Source organism: Felis catus, chromosome D4 (assembly GCF_018350175.1).
Source record: "Felis catus isolate Fca126 chromosome D4, F.catus_Fca126_mat1.0, whole genome shotgun sequence".
Classification (NCBI taxonomy): domain Eukaryota; kingdom Metazoa; phylum Chordata; class Mammalia; order Carnivora; family Felidae; genus Felis; species Felis catus.
In genome coordinates, this window is record NC_058380.1 from 61,013,567 (window position 1) to 61,034,763 (window position 21,197).

The 21,197-nt window shown below is 48.7% G+C and overlaps 1 protein-coding gene across 35 annotated transcripts in view; it reads right to left on the minus strand.

Moving 5' to 3' along the window:
* ANKS6 (ankyrin repeat and sterile alpha motif domain containing 6) overlaps positions 1–21,197 on the minus strand; it is a 67,871-nt gene that overhangs the window by 16,024 nt on the left and 30,650 nt on the right. For 25 of the 35 annotated variants that reach the window (XR_006589138.1, XR_006589141.1, XR_006589140.1 and 22 more), the window contains exons 13-14: positions 19,870–19,937; positions 13,929–14,045 (exon numbers count right to left, since the gene is read on the minus strand). Coding sequence is in view for 5 of the 35 variants with exons in the window: in XM_045043594.1 (XP_044899529.1) it covers positions 3,393–3,403; positions 6,677–6,773; positions 13,929–14,045; positions 19,870–19,937 (293 nt within the window). In the remaining 30 variants the exon portion in view is untranslated. Of the gene's footprint in view, positions 1–912; positions 6,774–13,928; positions 14,046–14,441; positions 14,476–18,136; positions 18,418–19,869; positions 19,938–21,197 lie in introns of those variants that run through there. The other 10 variants (XM_045043594.1, XM_045043593.1, XR_006589143.1 and 7 more) reach the window with 9 other exon arrangements.

Consider the following 21,197-nt stretch of genomic DNA (forward strand, 5'->3'; position numbering starts at 1 on the left):
ATAATACTCCATTGTGTGGCTACACCACATTTTGTTTACCCCTTCATCTCTTGATGGCCATCTGGATTGTTTCCACCTTCTGATTATTGTGAATAGTGCTCTGAATATTTGCATACACGTTTTTGGGGTTTTTTTTTTTGAATACCTATTTTCAATTCTTTGGGGTCTCTAGTTGGGAGTGGAATTGCTGTGTTACATGGTAATTCTACATTTAATTTACTGATGAGACACTCCCCTTTTTATAGATTTTCATAGAATCAGAGGGCAGGAAGGGACTGCAAAAATGACCTAAAATGATTTTTCTCAGACTTTTGGATTCGCACATCAGTAAAACTAAAACTACCATCACCACTACCCCTTCTCCCCAAGAAGGAGGGACTTGCATCGAGGTCAACCCTATAAAATGCATATATTTAGTGTCAGGTAACTCACTGCCTTATATACCCGCTTGTCTCCCCTCATCTCCACCTTTGGGTCATTGGGGAACCAATTGCTGGGTCCCATCCTCATCCAAAGTCTGAATTCCCCTCTCCAGCTGCCCTGGTATGGGCTTGCCCAGCCTTGGGGGAAGGAAGCTCCCTCTCCCAGGTAGCTCGGGTTCCTGGATGCTCTTCCTCAGGGAAAGCTGGCTCTACTCCCATGGTCTCCCTAGTATCTTTGCTCCATCCTCTGGGGCCTCACAGACCTTGGCCTCACTCCACCCACTTCAGGACTGGAACCCACACCACCTTCTGCTTCCTGTATGTTCTACAGGGCTGAGCATGCCAACATGAGCTACTGATACCAAAGGAGGTGGAGATGAGGCAGTCCCTGGACTTGTAAGAATTCTTAGAAGAAACAAAGAGAATCTCCAAGGTATTTATAGTATTTCATGAGCACACCCACAAAAAAAAAAATTGTGAACAAGCCATATAGACTAACAGGTTTTATTTTTGCTATTGGCTGGGCTTATACCAATGTAACGTTTCTCTCTGTGTGGAAAGGCAGCAAGGCAGCAACACAGCCCGGAGAAAATGCAGCTCCTCTAACAGTGAGGGGTGAGATCTGCATTGAAGCCCACTGTCCCTTGTTAACTGGGGGGCCTTGGTGAGGTTAATATCTGTGTGCAGATATTAACAAAGGAGAAAAAGAGAGAGAGACAAATCAAGAAACACTTAGCCATGGGGAACAAACTGATGGTTACCAGAGGGGAGGTGGGTGGAGGGATGGTTGAAACAGGTGATAGGGATTAAGGAGTACACTTATCATGATGAAAAAAATGTCTGTGTGCCACAGTCACTGAATCAGTAGAAAGGGAATGTGAAGGCTGCCTGATGGGCAGTTGTGAAGGAGGCGAGGCAGCTTACAGACGCACCCCGCACATCACAGGCGCCTGCTCTAATAGTTATCACTGGAAGAAATCTGAGCAGCATTTATGCCTTCGATGAGCAAAATCAAAGCGAGAAGACAAATTCAATGTTATTTAATACACATTTGGCAAGCAAAAATCCTTTGAAGGATCAAGTTCTTGCATGGAAATAACAATAATAAAAAGGTAACATTTGATGGTGAGGAACCTGTAAACCCACTCTACAGGGCTGAAACAAGATGGCAACCTGGCCTCTTATCAAAGGATACGGTGGCCTTGCTGAAGACTTAGGGTAAGGCTAAATTCTACCCCAGCCACCTGGAGGTGGGGGGACAAGGTCCCTCTGAAGAGGATGGCCATGCCCTGTGTCTATCAGCCCTGGGGAGGTGGCTCTGACAGGAGCTGGGGACCTGGTGGGACTGGCTCACCCCACTGGGCAGGGCCCTGAGAAGGGAGCCCCAGGTGGTCTCCACCCTAGAAGGAGCTGGAGACAGATGAACTGGGCCTTCTGCTCTATCCCACTAGCAGTGATTCTGTGTTTATTTCTCTTGTTATCCCAAGTGTTGGTGACTCACCATCTATAGAGATTGGCTCTTAGACAAGGGACTAAAATTTAAAGCAGGATCTAATCCCCTCTTAGGCTGCATGTTACAGAGGAGCAGAGGCCCCCTGAGGCCAGCAGGGAGCCTGGCAAGCCCTGCAGAAATATCTAAGGAGAACCCACCCAGAGGAAGTGACTCACCTACCCCATCTTCCAGGGAGGAAATTCATCTTCCGGCCTATCCTACACAATTTAGTATTGACTTTATCGGGGAAAACATCGGGTGTCCTTACATGCTGAACAGGATCTATTAGTTAAAAAGACATGATTATCTTGCTTGAAATGGACAAAGACATACGAGCACAGATGATGCTTCACAACACCTTCGGTATGGGCTGCAAAATTTTCCCAAGAAGGGTCCTGAGGCTTCAGGAGATATTCTTGGTAGCAAAGGTCAGTGTGGATGTCAAGAGCTGCCCAGTCCAATCCTGACCTGCACAGTAGTGTCCTTGGGCAGTTCCAAGGTAAGAGAAAACTGGAAGGGTTTCCTGCCTCCTCTTTGTCTGCTGGATCAGCTCCTGCAGTTTGGCTGGAAAGCCTTCCTGCTTCTTTCCGTCCACCTTGCTGGGAATCCCAGAGACACAAACACCCAGAGTCAGGCACAGCTGGAGCGTGGGGATCCACTGTCAGCCTTGGGCTGATGCCAGCAGAGCCATCTAAGCTGGGCTACCTCTGGCTGTAGGCCCCTTCCTCTGGTCTTACTCCCCCCCTCCCCACCCATGGCTACATCCAGGCAAGTGGGCCATGGGGGTGGGGAAAGGAGAGAGGCAGAGAGACTGAGATTGATTTCAATGTGCAGCCATAGTGATCTCTCAGATCTGCACAGCCCCACACGCTGTGAAAAGGGCTTTCTCACTTTCATCTGATCCTCAGCACCTTGGGGAGCACCAGCCCCTTCTAACCAAAAGGGAAATGGAGATTCAAGGAGAAGAAACAAGCCCGCTGTTACTCAGTAAGTGGCTGAGCCAAACCCCGGTGCTAGGGCTGACTCTAGATTCAGTGCTCTTTCCAGGGTGACAGATTGCTTCTATGCACTTCAAAGAAAAGAACCCAAATAAAAAAAATAAAAGAATAAAAAACAGAAACACACACACCCCAACCCAAATCAGAAAAACAGGTATCTAACTTCTCTCCAGCAATATGTAGCCCGCGAATGCTATATGCAGACTAAGTTCACACAGGCTGTCCCTCAATCTGGGTGCCCTTTCACTTCCTCATCTGCCAGCTCCCTCCTGGGGGGCCAAACCTGAGCCATCACAAATGACATTCTCTGTGCCATGGACCTAGCACACGCTTTCGTGACAAGACTCTTCACACGGCACCACAATGTTTTATTTACATGCCTGTCTCCTCTAAAACACTGTGGGTTCCTTGAAGGCAGGAATGAGTGTATTTTCATCTCTGGATCCAAAACACAAGCAGGGGCAGGCACAGACTGGATGCTCAGTGAATGTCTGGGGAACAAAAGCATGAAAAAGTAAACATTCTCCTAGCAAAACTAGCTGGCTTCCATGGAATGGTCTGGCCCTAAAGGAAGAAAGGTGGGAGGATGCCCTGGCCAGTGGGGGTGTGGCACGGACACCCAGCACCCACCGGGCAGGACACTGCACTCAGGCTGGGAACCAACGCCCTCTACCCTGCAGGAGACCCCCAAGGTGGAGAGGCCTCTGAGCAAGGTCCCAATCACCTAAAAGTCAAGGGACTCCCCCACCCTGATGTCCTACTGCCAAGCAGGGCACCTCTGCCAAGAGCTGCTGGGGATGGATGAGCAGCGAAGACCCCTGACCCGGCTGAAGTCCGAGTGCCCCCTTGCCCGCCCCCAGCGGCTGCGAGTCCTCATGGCTGCTGCTGTCCTAGTTAAAGCAGGGTTTCCCGGACGGCGTCCAAGGAGTCTGTCTTGCAACAGCACCATGAAGAAGCACTGTGATCAAACGTATGGGAAATACTACGTACTACCTGACCCCCTTATAAGAGGCCCAACACACACGCTGGCGTGCCGAGGGTTCTGAGATGTCCTACAGCAAGACAGTCCAGTAACTGGGCTTTAACCCAGTGCCTGCCAAACCTATTTGATCAGAGCCTCATCCTACTTTCACATATACACTCCCTTTATTTTTCTTTATGAAAAATCCATTAACATCCTATGGAACTAGTGTTCCAAGGAATACATTTTGGGGAATGCTGGTGAAGGTCATCGAGCAAGGGAAACATTTACTGTGGAGGAGAACAGACCCTTGCAGGCAGCCTAGGGATACATGTGAGATGGGAGGGGCTACCAGGAAGGGGGAGATCATGGCCCAGAATGGGTGCCAGGAATCTCTCACCACTCCACAAACTGCCTTAGAACCACTTGAGTCTAGTGAGAAAGACAAGAGAGACACTTGTCCTGAGCCTCAGGTTTCCCGTCTGCAAATTGGGAATCAGCCCAGCTCTGTCTGGTGTCATCAGATGAAATCACAGGATTCTGAACTGTGGAAAGCAGACTCCTCCAGCACAGCCCTTGTATATGATGGATGTTCGAACCTACCTGACAGGAAGCTGCACGAATATAGGGGTTATGAAAAAAACAGGACAGCAGCAAGAGGCAGACACAAAACCTCAAGGCATGTCACTCCAGGGCCACGTATTTCAAGGGCAAACAACCCTAGGCCCACTGATAACCCCTGGAGAGATCAGACCATTACAACAGTGAGAATCCCCGATGCTCCCAGCTCCAGGAGTCTACGCGGGTCGGTGGAAAGGCAGGGGCCCAGAGCACACCAGATCCGGTTCTAAGCCAGCTCTGCCCCCTCTGGGCTATGTTGCTGGCACGCAGCTGCACTCTGTCTTTCAGACGTGCAGGATTCTCCCGCATGGCGGTGAGGACGGATGACACTGCAGTCAAGCTGCCACACACAGTAGGAGCTCTAGGACTATTTCTCATTAAAGGCCGGGATTTGAGGGACATTTATAAAGATGCCTGTCAGCAAAGGCAAAGTGAAACCTTTTCGCTTCAGTCATGTTGCATGTTGGCAGCTGCCAGTGGGAGGGATGAAAAGATGGAGGTACTGGCCCAACAGGCAGAGGGCGAGCATGAGGTGGCTCTGGGCTATGTGGTCACGACTGCCTCTCAAGAAGCCAGTGGAGGGGACCAGGCCTTTGGCTGGGAGAGGCATAGGGAAGACCGCACCTCCCGAGGACATGTGGCCTGGCAGAGCTTGTGGCAGAGACCAAAACTGTGAAGGCTGCTGTCTACTTCGTGCAGACCAATTGCTTTCTGCACGCTGGCTCTAGGCTCTGGGCAAGAGGCTATGTGACATGTCCCGGCCACACAGCTGGCCAGCCGAAGGACTGGATGTGAACTCTGAGCCCGAGTCCAGAGTACAAACTCTTCCTACTCTGTCATACTGCCTCTCGAGGTTGGGATCGTCTGTTCACATCCTCTCCTGCCTCTCGAGGTCCCCAAGGGTGGGACTGGCTCTAGCTCATCTCTGTATCCCCCGCACTCAGCACGTAAAAGAAATGTAGCAAGCACTGGCCAAACAAATTACTCACTTGAAAACACTTCCAAAAGCTACTGGATTTTAGAAGTCGGGGCGCTGCTGAGGTACTATGACATGGCAGAAAATTGTAAGAACTAATTCCCTTCTGAGGAACATAGCATTAACAGGGTATACGAGAAATTCCAAATGCTTAGCTCTTTGTCTAGAAAATGTGAGCACCAAAGTCCTTCCACAGTGTAATCTATTAGGGTCTTCTGCTCCCACCTGAAGTGTAGAAAGCCCTACAGTGATACGGGTGAACAGCATAGAATTAGAGCATCATCCTGCCCAAGCCCTGATCTTGCAGGTGACGGCACTTAGGCCAGAAAGAAGGGATCCAGGATCACGCAGCGGGCTTACTCTTGTTTCCTATAGAAAAGGTTGCCCTTGCAACAAAGAAAAATGCATTCAACATACACATCCTGAACACCTGTTGTATGTTGTATGCAGTGGGTGCAGCCAAGCATTAGAACAGAGTTTCAGACATGCAGTAAAGGACCCCAGGGGCTGAAAAGTTAGTTCTATGTAAAAGAGTCAAGAAAGGCTTCACTGTACAGGCGACTTGGATCACAAAGAACAAGTTAGAAGTTTTCCGGAAAGATGTGTCAGGGAAGGCTAAGCATTCTCCAAAACACATGCTGCCCCAGCTAAGTTTAGAGTTGCTGCTGGGGAGCCACCACCTAAACAAAGACTACATTTCCCAGCATCCTTCACACTCAGATGACGCCACATGACTACTGGAGGCCAATGGAATGTGAGGAGGAACAGATGGAACAAGGGCAATTAAGAGGAAAGTAGTTAAGAATGGCTGTGCCTTCTCCACTGTCCCTTTCCCCTTTTTGCCAACCAGAAGAAAAGATGCTAAGGTCCCTGGGGATGGCAGGGCTGCAAGATGAAATGAGATGGGTCCCCAAATCACAGTGTGAAATCACCTGCCAAGCAGAAGCAGCCATACCAGACTTCATGTGAGGTTAAGTCTACCATGTTTTGAGTTTGTTACAGCAACAAGCATCACCAACTACTACAGCAGGGAAGGGAAGACAGGTGTTCTGGGCAGAGCGAACAAAGGCATGGTGGTGTGACAAAGTGTGGCCTGTTTCAGGGAATGGGGAAAGAGCTGACGGTGGCCGGAGCACTGGCTGTGTGAGGGCCGTACTGGAATTCAGAAAGCTCACGATGGTGACCACAGGAGGGAGGATCATGTACAGGGATTGTTTCCAGGGGCCCTGGTGTTGCTGGCGCTGCTCTCAAAGGAAGAGTGGAAGTTGTGAATGGTTTCCTGTAAAATCTGTCTCTCGCGTCCCTGTAGAGGAAATTGAAAACAGACACAAAGTCTTGTTAAATCTTTGAACTATTAGTTCAATTGACATGGTGTTGTTAATCCTCAACTAATACTTTAGAAACCTATGGGTGTCATGGGGAAATAAATTATCTGATTAAGAGAGTACTGAGTTTAATAAAAACACACTGAGTCGGAATGTCCCCTAGCACCCATAATCACAACACACAAGGCTAGAGAGGGCCCTCGAGACACAGGGGTCCAACCCCCAGGCAAGGACAGGATGCAGAGCCCAGGAGCTGGACTGACTCGTTCTGGGTCACATGGCCTGCAAGGTAAGTTTCCTCCCCTGATTCACTGGGTGTCTTTCTAGCCCTCAGAGTTCCAGGGGATTGAGTGGGAGCTGAACTTCTTTCTGCTACAGAGAGTTTCAACTGCCTCACTCCCCCCTGCCCAAAAGCTGTCAGATTCCTCTCCACAGTGATTCACTTCTCACTCTATCCATGCAACATTCCCCCACATCCCCACCCCTTAACACACATGTTTTGAGATGTGAAAAAGGGAGGATGTAGAGGTTTCTTTGAGCCCAGAGAACATCTTCACCAAATACCTGGCTGAGAGGCAGTGATACATAGAAGTTAAGAGCAGGGACTGGAACCAAACAGCCTGGGTTCAAATCCCATTCCTCCCATTTATTAGCTGGGTGACCCTGAAAAAGACACTTAATCTCTCTGGGCCTTAGTTTCCTTATCTGTAAAATGGGATAGCGATGGTACTCAAATGGTTGCTGGTGACAGCGGACTCTGTGTGGGCAGCAGGAGACTGACAGGTCTTATTGTCAGAGAATAGCAGTGTGGACTCAGTGCGTGTGTGCATGCACGCATACACACGCGTGTGTACGTACACACACACACACACACACACACACACACACATTTTTAAGTAGGCTTCGTACCAGGTGGAGCTTGAACTCATGACCCTGGGATCAAGACCTGAGCTGAGATCAAGAGTTGGGTGTTTAACCAACTGAGCCACCCAGGTGCCCCCTAAACACACATTTTTTAAAAAGTTTTTTTAATGTTTATTTATTTTTGAGAGAGAGAGACAGAGCGCAAGTTGGGAGGGGCAGAGAGAGAAGGAGACACAGAATCTGAAGCAGGGTCCAGGCTCTGAGCTGATGCAGGGCTTGAACCCACAAACCGTGAGATCATGACCTGAGCTGAAATCGGACACTTAACCGGCTGAGCCACCCAGGTGCCCCCCCAAACACACATTTTTAAAACCAACAAATGTGGTGATCAAAATGTAAAGGAAATTAAAAATGAACAATCTCTGGTAGACTGTTTTCTGCTAAGAGTACAAAGAAAAAAAAAAAGTCTACTGAATGAGCTCAACTTCAAACTTTTTCTTTTCGTGGACTCTCCAGACCCCAGAGCAAGAACCTCTACCACTGTTGAGGCCTTCCTGGACACCTGAGGGGGCAGTAAGACCTCCCAGCATGCCAATCCTTCCAAGTAAGTTAAATCACCTAGAAAAATGCCTCCCCCCAGCCCCAGGAGCCCAACAACACAAACCTGAAGGCAGCAGGGTAGAGGACAGAGCACCAGATGTGGCAGTCTGAGGACAGTTGAGTCCCCATTCTACCGCTCCCTAGTGGCGGCATCCCAGGCAGGGCCCCTTGCTGTCGGGTGTCCTATCTATAAAATGGGGACAGTAGGACATGTTGAGGCTGTGATGAGGCTCAACCCGAGATAATGAACGGGGTGACACTGTGCAAACTGCAGAGGGCTAAAAAATAAACAGGAGGGATGACAGCAATGTCATTATTAAACACTACCTTAGCCTTAATTGCCTGAGAAACGAGGTCAGGGAGAGACAGGGTTCCAGCACTCTGCCTCCTACTTAGGAGGGAGCCATAGATGATGAAAACCATAATTGTTCCCTGTATCCACTGCTGATTGAAGATGATGATAATAATTGCCCCTTAAAAACCCCTGAGCTTCAAAGGACCTGCCTGATAATTCTTAAAAGGGAAAAAGCGAATGGCCATTAAGAGTAGAAAAAAAGTGTTCAGTCTATCTAGTAGTTAAAGAAATACAAATTAAAACAAGGCACACTTTTTGGCCTCTCAAATTAATAAAAATTTAAAAACAAACTGATAGCACTCAATACTGGCAGGGATTCACTGATGCTGGAACCACACTGCCACAGCTGATGGGGATGTTCACTGGCTCTTTCTGGAAAGTAATTCAGGAAGAAGTGCCATATACCTTGATTTAGACTCTTTGACTCCAAAATTCCACTTTTAGACATCTATTCTGAGGAGATAATTAGAAAGCCTTATACACAAAGTTGCCCACTGCAGCACTCACTATTAATAGAAAGTTTGGATAGCTACATATCCAACAAGTAGGGATTCAAGATAAAGTCATTTTAGTATATCCATACAAATTTATCATATTAAAAAGATTTTTTAATGATGTGGGTAACTGCATATATTTAATGTTAAACGAAGAAAGTAGGATGTAAAATTATAGATCCAAATTTATCTCAGCCACGGAGAGAAAAACATTTGGCACAAAACACTGCAGTGATCGTCCCAAATGTGAAAAGCATTGGCCTCTGGGTGGCTGGATCGTGACTTCTTTAAAAAGTCTTTTCACCTTTTTGGCACTGTGCAAATTTAGCAAAATGAATGTGCACTGCTTTGATAATCACAAAAAAATGGCAATACAGAGAAGCAAGGCTTAAGACCAACCAAAGGTGAAATGCAGGTGAGATTTCTGATTGACCTTCTCCGACATATAAACCATTTCAAACTAATAAGCGGTCTCAAGTACATTATCACAACTTGAATACTGGAGGGGGAAGGTTCACCCAGATCTATGACTTGTAAGACTGAGGATCCATACTGCTTTGCTGATATTTTTATGGCCAAGTTAGGTTTTTTGGCTTATATTTGTTTAAAAAAAAACATCTTAAGCTAAAATGTTCAAACTATTTTTGATTGTGCAAGAAATACATTTTACATCACAACCTTGTTATGGGCAAATATATACAACTGAAACAAATTTACCCTCCTACCTGCAAAGAATGTTGATATTTTCTACCCTATTCTGTTTTTAAGCTGCTGGTGGGGTCCCTGAGTGGCTCAGTCGGTTAAATGTCCAACTTCGGCTCAGGTCATGATCTCATGGTCCGTGAATTCAAGCCCCACATCAGGCTCTGTGCCGAGAGCTCGGAGCCTAGAGCCCGCTTCAGATTCTGTGGCTCTTCTCTCTGCCCCTCCCTGACTCGCACCCTGTCTCTCTCAAAAATAAACAAACATTACAAAACAATAATAAAAATAAATAAAAAGCTGCTGGTAAACCGCTAGATTGAGTGCACAACCCTCGAGCCTGGCAAGCTGTGGACCACAGCCATTAAGACATTACAACACTAGCGGGCAAGGAAATCTGGGCCTCCATTCTTTCATGGGTCCTCTCATGGGTTCTCGAATGTGTACAGAGCATCTGAGCCACTAGTGGGTACTCTCCTGGCTGAGGTTGGGTTGCAAAAGAAAAAGTATGAACACTGAAGGGAGAGTTGGTGCCCTACAGCAATCCAGAAAGAGGCAGGAGGCCCTGAAGTCAGAGTGAGGCAGGTCCAGCCCAGAACAGCTGAGGGCCAGGGCATCGGAAAGCCATCCAAAGGGCTCCAGAAAGCTCCTTTTGGCCTGCGGAGAAGCAGTACATAGCTCCAATGGGAACCCCCACGTAGTACAGAAGATAAACCTGTTTTGGTAATATTTAGTATTGCCCCAGTCATGTTTTTGTTCTATGGCACACTGTGATACACGGTGCTCACTTCCACAGGACTTTGTTTGGAGGCTCAGAACTTCGCTCTGCACCCGTTTCCACACGGAATCACCTGACTTTGAGGGGGGGCGCTGCCCGTGGGAAGAATGTGGCTGGGACAGAGCAGACCCTCAGTCTGGCAGGTTGGAAGCACCCAGGTCTCCTGGTTGGGAGCTGATCAGCTGGTGCCCCCAAATATCACTCTTATGGAAGGAATGTGTCCCCCCGCCCCCCAATTCATATGGTGAAACCCTACCCCCGGTGTGATGTACGAAGAGGTGGGGCCTTTGGGAGGTGACAGCGTTTGTTTAGATGAGGTCATGAGGGTGGGGCTCCCATGATGGCATCAGTGCCCCTATAAGAAGACAGCGCTGGCTTCCCTGTTCCCTGCCGTGTGAGGACACAATGAGAGGTTGGCAGTCTGCAATATGGAAGGGGACTCTCACAGATATCGACCATGCTGGCAGCCTCCATGCTGTGAGAAATAAATTCCTGTTGTTCACAAGCCACCCAGGACATGGTCCTTTGTCATGCAGCCCGAACCAAGACCACCACCACCAGCTGTCCTGCCTTTTGCTTCTCTAGACTGGGCTTTGTTTGGTACAGGATGCAGACTGTCACAGAAATAGAGTATGGGGGCAATGAATTTGAGAGAAAAAGAAAAAAGGTCCCAGTTTGTACGAATATTAAGAAAAATGTTCTCCTGTGGAGTGGACCTGGGCTCTTCCACTCTACGGCAGCAGTTAAGCTTCCTGAGATTTTCAAGCCAGCCCAGTCTGCCTTTTATCTGGGATCCCTGACCACAAAGGCCATGGCTGCCAAGGGCAGAGGGGAGGTTCTGGAAGCATTCGCAGCTACTATCTACCACGCCCTGGGCCGGGCTCCGGCGGCATCCAGCTCCTGGCCTGTCCCCCCACACCTTCCATGGTCCTCACTGGCCCTACATCTAGTACCTTACCTGTCTTTGCTTGACCGGCTTGGCTTGCCCCACCACCCTCCTCTCCTTGGCTCGCACATCTGGCCCCTGGAGGCCACAGCATGAAGGGTCCCGTAACCCCTGAGCCACATCCACATCACTCACCTACCTCCTCCCCAAAGCCCTTGCCCTTACTTGACTGGGTCCCCCTCAGCCACCCTGAGGGCCTTATCTGTCCCCTGCGGCCTCCCCTCACACCAGACTTCTTGCTCTCAGCTTCCACACATTTTTAGTTCTTGAGATGCACCACACACCCTCTGACCACAGGGTCTTTGCACATGTGTGTCCCTCCTCCTGGTCTGCACTCTTTTTGCCCTCTACCCCATGGTTCCCATCTTTCTTCAGATCCCAGCCCTCCTGCCACTCCCTTGGGAATATCTTCCAGGACCTTGCCTTTCCAGCCCCCACTTAAAGTCCGGAGCTCTCCTTAATGAGCACTGAGTCAGGGCAGCAGAGTGGTCAGCACACAAACTCTGGGTTCCAGTTCTGGCTCTGCCACTTACCAATTATGTGATTTTAGGCAAGTTCCTTAACTGCCCTGTGCCTCAGTTCCTCCATCTATGAACCGGAACTGGCCTCAGTGGCTTCCGTGAAGTTAAATGTACGACTAGATGTGACAGGCTCAGAGCAGGGCTGGGCACAAAGTGTGCTCAGTGCTTAACACCCACAGAGTGCCTGGGACACGGCGGAGAGGCAAGGGTTATTTTTCAGGACGAATTAATACTCCAAAGACTCTAGTGCTTGCTCCGGTTGATCGGTGCCCCATGAGCCACCCGGGTGTGCCCTTCCTACCAGCCCAGACTGGCCACCTCCTGCAGCCCCCATGCCAGCCTCACCCCCTCCCCTCCTCATCTACAGTGGAGCAGAAGCGGTGCTGGCTGGGGGCCAGGGCTCACCGTCCGTCTCTGAGCCTCAACTTCCCCGTCTTAAAGGGAGGCGGCCCAGGCCCACGTTCAAGTGAGTAGTGTTTGGGAACAGGCTACTAACAGCAGAAGAAGAACAGACAATAAAGACTAAAGGAAAACGCAAGCGCTGGAAGCACTGCCAACCGAACCACTCCGAAGGACCCCCTCACAGCCTATGAACAGGCAAAATAATCACGACGACGGCAGCAATAAAAACCACCACCCCCGACCCCGGCAGGGAGGCCCGGAGCCACCCCCATGCAGCTCTGTGCTGGGGGAACACAGGAAGAAGACCGGGATGCAGGTCCTGCCTCGCCTTCCCGCCCACCTCTCCACCTGGGCACACCTCCCTCCCTGGGGCTCCGCTCCCTCGCCAGCCAGCCAGCAGCCAGCCGGACAAGGGAAGTGTGAGGACACGGCCTCCTCAGATTTACTGGGGAAATGTACGTGAAGTGTCTTGTGAATGATAAAGTGCTACATGAATATTTATTTGCTGTTGGTGCTCTAAGTCTGTTCAATATTTGCGTGCACACCCGGCAAAACACACAAAGAACCACGAGACCGGTCACGCTCTCTGACATAACCTCGTATTGTGGAACACAGCCTGAGGAACAACACGACAGAAGAAAAAGGAGCAAGGCAGAGACATCCATTATGGTGCTATCTGTAATGGCAAAACCCCAGACACGGCATCACTGTCTTACAAGAGGGGGACCGTCAGGCAAAGCGTGAGAAAGCAACAGGTAAGCAAGTCGTACACACTGTTGGAGTGAGACAGAAAAGTCCATCCTGTGTTAGAGAAAAAAGCAAAGCTCAAGGGAGCTTGAATAGCCCAACAGCAACTGTCCTACTAAGGTCTGCAAAGTGAGTGGTGACCCACTTCTCACGTGGTTTTTAATTGTTTTCACATGTATGCCTTTGGGGGGGTGGGGAGCATGGTTCATCTTTAGTTTAAAGCTGATGAGACAGAAATTTAACATTAGACAAAAATGCAGGATGCCAGCAACAACAGTGATTGACGGGTCTGTGTGTACCAGGGGCGCTGGCAACAGCCCCAGTGTCCCTGGCCATCTCAACAGATGAGGAAAGCAAGACTCAGAGAGGTGACAACTTCTACGTAATACGGCAAGTAAGGGGAGGAGTGGGTTCACACCCAGGTGGGCCTGACTCCAGGGCCCCTATTAAACAAGGGCTCCGTTTCCATTGTACATGGGAGGGCAACACCCAGCCATGTGGGTTGAAATTACCGCAGGGAATATTTTAGCTGAATCTATGGGAAGGCACAGGAAGAGGAACGGGGAGGTAGTGAGTGCTCGGTCACGAGAAGCATGCACAGGGGGCCATCCTCTGCCAGACGTTCCAGAGGAGATGAAATCAGACCATAAACATCCTTGGGAACACTGAGGGCCTGGGATCCTAGGTAGTGAAGCTCTCCACTGGAAAAAAAGATTGAGAACAATACCTTGCCTGCATTCAGTTCAGAAATTGCTGCCAAAATCTGCTGCCTGGACCCATCTGTCTTAATACCCAGCTCCTTCAAGTCGCCGTCGGTAAGCGTGAGGAATGCTTCCATATCCACCTGGAAAGAGAGAAGGGGGATTTGCTACCATCTGCTTGACGCCACACCTCCTTTTTCCAACCACAACAGAAATATCTTGATTATGGACTATTAGTGTTTATTAGTAGTGAGTTAATTATGATTTACTACTTCCAATTCCTGACTTTATCATGAAAGTTTAGCTGAAAGTATTATGAAGGACTAACTCTCCTCAGCTCTAGGGCTGGGAATTTCAGGACAGGTGCGTTTTGGAAAGACCGTGACCATTTAACAAGGAAGGAGAGTTCCGAGACAGTGACGTGGGTGGCCAGAGCGGTGCAAATCCAAATCCGCTGTTAGAAAGTTGGCTCCAGTGTTGCTGCACTTCTGATGATATTGGGAGCTGCACAGAAAAGGTGCACACATGGCGGTACTCACCACGTTTCCCCCCAGAAGACAAGGGAGATGCAGACTGTGGAAAGACAGAGAAAATAAACAAGCAGAAGCGATAAAGGGAAGAAGGGCCATGGAGAACTGAAGCGGAGGAGGGCTCAGACCAAGGGCCACTCAAAGCCATACGACCCTTGGCTTCTAATGGTGAAATCCTAAAATTCCTGCTTGGGCTTCAGCTCCAGGCGAAAAATTAATGGGCCTCCCTGCTCTACAATGGATATGTTGCAGTCTGTCCTTCTAAGGTCAGATGTGGCTTGGAAGAAGCAAGCACACCCACCCTCACACACACAGGGTGGAGGACAGCCCTACACACCCCAGATCTGTCCTGGAGTCTCACTGTCAGGTGGGGATGGGGAAGACACAGACCAAGTCGTGTACACCTTGCAACGTAAGGTGAGTATACTACCATTCCCCATTTGGGGGCAGGGAAACTGAGGCATGGAGAGATTCAGTTCCCAAAGTCACGTGATGAGTCAGTGAAAGCCAAGATTTGAACCCAGGCAGTGGACCCCAAGAGTCCTTGCTCTTCTCCACAGGCTCATGTCACCCTATGATGCTGCAGCCGCCGTCCCAGTGTTCCCTCCCGGGATTCCCCAGGGCAGCGGACTCCTTGTTAATAGCACTTGATGCTCCCTAAGAATGAACAGGTTCTGTCATCTGTACAGGCTCTCCAGTATTAGACCCCAAAATGGCAGTCATCTGGGAGAGGTGGAAGGGCTCTGGCCGCCCCAGTCTCATCTCCAGCCCGTGCCAGGGCGAGGAGGCACACACGGACAAACAGAGCCTCAAGTCTCACCTGCTGCCTGGGGGCCCCGGGCAGGTACCTCACCTCCGTTTCCCACCTGAAACATACGAATTCTCTCACCATCTCACTTACAGGTGGTTGTAGGTTCTAAAGGGAGTTTACGCAAAGCTTTGCAAACTACATTTATAAATTATAAAGATACTATAGTTTTATGTTATATTATACTGGTGCCATTTAAAGTAAAATTTCCTGGGTGGCTCAGCTGGTTAAGCATCGACTTCAGCTCAGGTCATGATCTCACGGCTTGTGAGTTCAAGCCCTGTATCAGGCTCTGTTCTGACAGCTCAGAGCCTGGAAACTGTTTCGCATTGTGTCCCCCTCTCTTTCTTCTCCTCCCGCACTTGTGCTCTCTGTCTCTCAAAAATAAACAAACATTAAAACAAATTAAAAAAAAACTTCTGTAACTTTTTGAAAATCCTTATTCCTTCAATTTTTTTAATGTTTATTTATTTTTGAGAGAGAGAGAGAGAGAAAGAGAGAGAGAGAGAGAGAGAGAGAGAGAGAGAGACAGAGTATGAATGGGGGAGGGGAAGAAAGATAGGGAGACACAGAATCCAAAGCAGGCTCTAGGCTCTGAGCTATCAGCATAGAGCCCGTCACGGGGCTCGAACTCCCAAACCTTGAGATCATGACCTGAGCTGAAGTCAGCCACTTAACTGAGGGAGCCACCCAGGTGCCAGCCCCCACCCCCGCCACGTTAGCCATTCACTTTAAAAGCAGGCTTTGTTTTATGTTCCCCCTTAGATACTGAACAAGATTTTTAAAATTTTTCTTCAAGACATTTGATGTATGTAGAAATAACACAATTTTTTTTTTTTCTGAGAAATTTCTCCTATCTTTCCTTCTCTATTTTAACCATCATTTTACTTTCCCGGATAAAAAAAAAAAAAAAAAACCCTGAACCAGGTGCGAGCTGGTGGAGAAGGGTCTGCTCCCTCACGAGCCCCAAGCTCTCTGAGGTACAGGCATTATCCGTTTCCCTGTGTCTCTCTGGGACATGACAGCTCACACGGGACGGAGGGCCTCACAGGACAGATGGCGCGGTTCTGACAGAAACTGCCTGCCCCTGGCAGTGCCAGACACGCCCCTCTCCCCACACACCCACCCCCAGCCTGTCCCCACAGCCAGCTCCTCAGCACCTCTCTGCCCTCTTGCCCGGGGCCTCCCCATCCCGGCCTTCTAACTGGAGTCTCCCTCCCTGTGAGTCTGCCCCTAACTCCCCTACCGACCCTGGGCCGCCATCCACGCCACAGGCCAGAGATCTTGCTGGCCCCCGTCTGCCTCCAGACTGTGGTTCAGAGGGTCACGTCCATGCTGGCCAGGCCCTCTCTGCTCCAGAGGTGCCAGCCTCAGTCAGGCCCCGGCCAGGCCAAAGTGCTGCTGGTTCTCTGCACATGTCTGCTCCCTTTTCCCAGGTGCCCTTCTAGCCCCACTCCCCTCCCTCAAAGCGCAGTTGATGCTCAGCTGAGGTCTCCTCTGGCCCTCACTCTATAGGCGCCTTCCTTGGGCTCCCAGAACGCTCTGAGTGTTTCTCCCTATCCCAGGGTCAGGCGCTGGCAGAGGGACTGGTAGGGGACAGAGACCTGAGTAGCACCTGCTGACTGAATGACCACATCGATCAATATTCTACTGCATCCCCATCTGCACTGATCTTCTCAGTCTCTGACCTCTGTCAACCCTGGGGGTTGCCAAATCCTCACAGCTCATTTTAGGTGGAGAAGCCAGAGACTGAATTCTCCTCATGTGAATACTTCTGAAGGGTTAGCAGGATGCGGCAGAAACATCTGTGTCCTTTCAATATTCATGCCCTACTTTTTTTTTTAGTAATAGAATCCTAGTTGTCAGCTAGGCACATTTCCATGAAGCTAAAGTACTGTATTTCTGAGTTTCCCTTGCCTATGAGTATGTCAATTGACAAACTTCTGGCTAATGAGATATAAGAAGGTTTATGGTACTTTGAGGAAGTCTCTCTAAAAAAGGAGAGCATGTGTCTTTTTGCTTCCATCTCCTTGCATCCTGGTGCCTAGAATGTGGATGTAATGGCCGGAGCTCTAGCAACCATACTGGACTTTGAGGATGAGGGCCACACACCCTAGTGATGGTGGAGCAGGGAAGCTAGAAGGAGCTTAGATGACTCACTTCAAAACTTTCTGTGGGGGAAAAAAACCTTCCATTTTGTTTAAGATACTATTATTTGGGGATTTTCCAATATATGCAGCCAAATCCATCCTAATATAAGTAGAGAGATGAAAATTACTAGTCTGTCTTCAGTTTCAAAATCACAAGATGAGAAAATGTATTAACTTCATTCCTCTTCCAAATTCTCAACACGGACTAAAAGCATATAATAATAGGGAGAAATTTTTACCAGCCTTGGAAGTGAGGGAAAATTTCTATCTGTATGCCAGGTTCTTCAAGGAATTTCTTAAGGGACTAACAAGTGCCCTGCAGCTGTGGGGATGGGTGAGGAGGTGAGGGCAGGGGCAATCAAGGGTGTTAAAACCTGAGTCCCATCAAAGCCTTCGAGGGAGCATGGGGTCTCCGGGTGGATAGACAGCAAATCTCACACAGTGCTACCTAGCTCGTATGTTGTCCAGAGAGGGGCTAAGCACAGGGGCGGGGGGACTGCTGAGCTGGCTCCTAACAAGGGCACTGGCTCAGCTAGCCTCACAGTACCTCACACACACAGAAACCCTCTGGCCACTGGCTCCCAGCACCCCTTCCAACAGTGCGGTCTCAGGACTCTGCACATTCCCAACCCCAGAGACCGTGGAGACTTTCAGGTGGGTGGGTTAAGACCACAGCAAATCTGCATGGTCCGCTTTCCGCCTTCCCTTTAAAACTCTGAAAGCCTCCCATTTCATCTGGAACATACCTCAGTTCCCTACAAGGGACAACTGCAAGAACCAGAGGATGGTGAGTGACAGGTATGCCCCAGACATGCCAGCTCCAAAACTGGGTGGAAGCCAAGAACTCAGAACTACCGTTGCCTTGTGAAACAGACATGGCCCCGGAGACGTGTTCTCTGTATACTCCAGGAGGGTATGGAACGGATGAAACAAAAGCAGGCAGCCATCAGCACACAGGAAAGACTTCTTGGCGATGAGAAAAAGTCACTACTGAAGTTTAAAATGCCAAAGTCGCAGGGAGGACACACTGGATATGGCAGAAAAGCACATGGAGGAAGGAAGCCACTGCACTCTGTCTGCTTCTTAAAACCAAGTACAAACTCCTCAATAGCATCACAAGCCTGTCAGGGACACTGAGTGGTTGTTGTGATTGCTACTGTAATTATGACAGCTGTCATGTACTCAACCAGGCAGAATATTCTAAACCAATGGTGATACCCTGGTGCCTAGTGGGCCTGCAGAGGAGTTTTATTTGGCCAAAACATAAGTTTTTTTTTTTTTTAAACAACTTATTGAGATATAATTCACTTATTGTACAATCCACCCATTTAAAGTATACAACCCATAGGGAATATAGTCAATGCTACTGTACTAGTGACGTGATGGGACAGATGGTAGCTACCCTGGTGGTGAACACAGCATAAAATATAAACTTGTCAAACACTACGTTGTACACCTAGAACTAATGTAACATTGGGTGTCAACTACGTGCAAATCACAAAATTTTTTAATTAAGAAAATGAAGTGTATGATCCAATGATTTTTAATATATTCAGAGCTGTGCAACCATCCCCACACTCAATTTTAGAACATTTTCATCACCTGCAAAGAGAAACCCACCCCCAGATAAGCAGTCACTCCCCCCACCCCGTTCTGTGCTCCCCCCACTCCCTGGCAACCACTAATTACTCTCTGTCTCTACAGAGTTGCCTATTCTGGACACTTCTTATAAATGGAATCATACCATATGTGGCCTTTTGTGACTGGCTTCTCCTCGGCATCATGTGTTCGAGGTTCCTTCATTTTGTAGCGTGTCAGTGCCTCCTTCCTTTTTATGGCCGAATGATATTCCATTGTATAGCACTAACAAATCTGGCCATTCACCAGCTGATGGACATCTGAGTTGTTTGCCACTTGGTGGCTATGAGGAATACCGTGGCTGTGAGCATTCGTGTGCGAGTCTTTGTGTGGACATATGTTTTCAGTTCTCTTGGGCATATACCCAGGAGTGGGATTGCTGGGTCACATGGTAATTCTATGTTTAACATTTTGAGAAACGGCCAAACTGCAGAACAGTATTTTTTTTTGTAAAAAAAAATGTGATTGTGAGTGCTTTTAAGCACTCAGATTAACACAGAGCCTACGTGCAGACACTTAGCATAGATTCATTAGGATTTGCTTATGACCCTCTTTAAACCTCAAAGCCGGTCAATCACCTTCGACAGAAGCGCGTGCAGGATAGACACGAACTTCACTAGCGAGAGCGGTGCTCGAGACCACAAAATTCTGTTCCAACAGAACAAGCCATAAGGTCCTGGGATCTCACTGCGGTGAACTGCACTAAGTGTGCTGAACACAAATTCCGCCTGCCGTCTCAGGGAGAGAGATCAATTAGGCTTGCAGGATGAACACCCACATGTGTGAGACCATTTTCTTTTATGGTAAGATTTAGATGGACATTCAAAAATAACATCCTTACCTCTTGCTCCTCAAAAATGGGCTGATACTTCTCAAGTGATAATTTCTTGAGGATTCCAGTCAGTTCATCTTCAAGAGGGAAAGATGTGAAAAGATATTTTAGAATTTGGCAAAAGGCGTCAGAACAGTGGTCTTCAAACTTTCATAAAACAGTGGCAATCCTATTTCAAATGAAATGTCACAAGAAACTCTAACACAGAAAGCAGATCTAAGCTGCACTCGTGTGAATGCGGCAGGGGGTGGGTCTGAGCCATACTTCCCCTCAGGGCAGGCCCTTGGCGTCTCCCCAGACTCCAAACATGGGGGTGTGTGTGGCCAGGCTGACCCTCCAATGGTTGCAACCCCCAAGTTCTCGGAGTTCTAGCTGCTAGGACTAAAACTCCACTTTCTGTCCAAGAATGGTTTTTAATTATGATTTCTTGACTGCTGGTAGCTGCACCTGCAGCAAATGCTAATGCCAGCAAGTTGTCAGCGAGGCGGAGAACAAACTTAAGAGAACAAGCAGGTGGCTTCAGACCAGAACTGGAGTTTGGCTCAGTGTGAAGAGGCTGTGGGCTTCCTGAAGGAAGGACAGACACATCTGAGTGGAACAGCAGAGCCAGAGGGGCACAGAGCAGGAGAAAACAGAAGATTTGGGATATCATGATTTCAGAGCAGGGAGGGTGAAGAAAGGAGACAAGACTAGCATCTGGGTGGGGGTGGGGGGTAGTTTGAAAAAATATTCATTCACACATTCAACAGGGATTTACCAGTCCAGACATTAGGGACTCAATAAAGACCAAAACATGGGGTGCCTGGGTGGCACAGTCGGTTAAGCGTCCGACTTCAGCCAGGTCACGATCTCGCGGTCCGTGAGTTCGAGCCCCGCGTCGGGCTCTGGGCTGATGGCTCAGAGCCTGGAGCCTGTTTCCGATTCTGTGTCTCCCTCTCTCTCTGCCCCTCCCCCGTTCATGCTCTGTCTCTCTCTGTCCCAAAAATAAATAAACGTTGAAAAAAAAAAAAAGACCAAAACAGATAAGCAGGCTGCCAGGTCAAAGGCACTGAGGAAGGATGGAAGGGGGCAGGGGAAGATGACAGGGAATGGGAGAACATTATTTATTATAGAGAGTGGTAAGGGAAGGTCTTCTTCATATAAGGTAACATTTGAGCAGTAAATGGAGTGAACTGTGTAATACCAAGGGAAAGATCACCAGGCAGTATTCAGGCAGAAGGAACAGCAAATACAAAGGTCTTGGGGCAGTGGGTGCAATTCACAGAAGAGGGACTGGAGATTAGGAGGTCTGAGTTCCTTTTTTTTTGTAACATTTGTTTTTGATAGACAGAGAGACA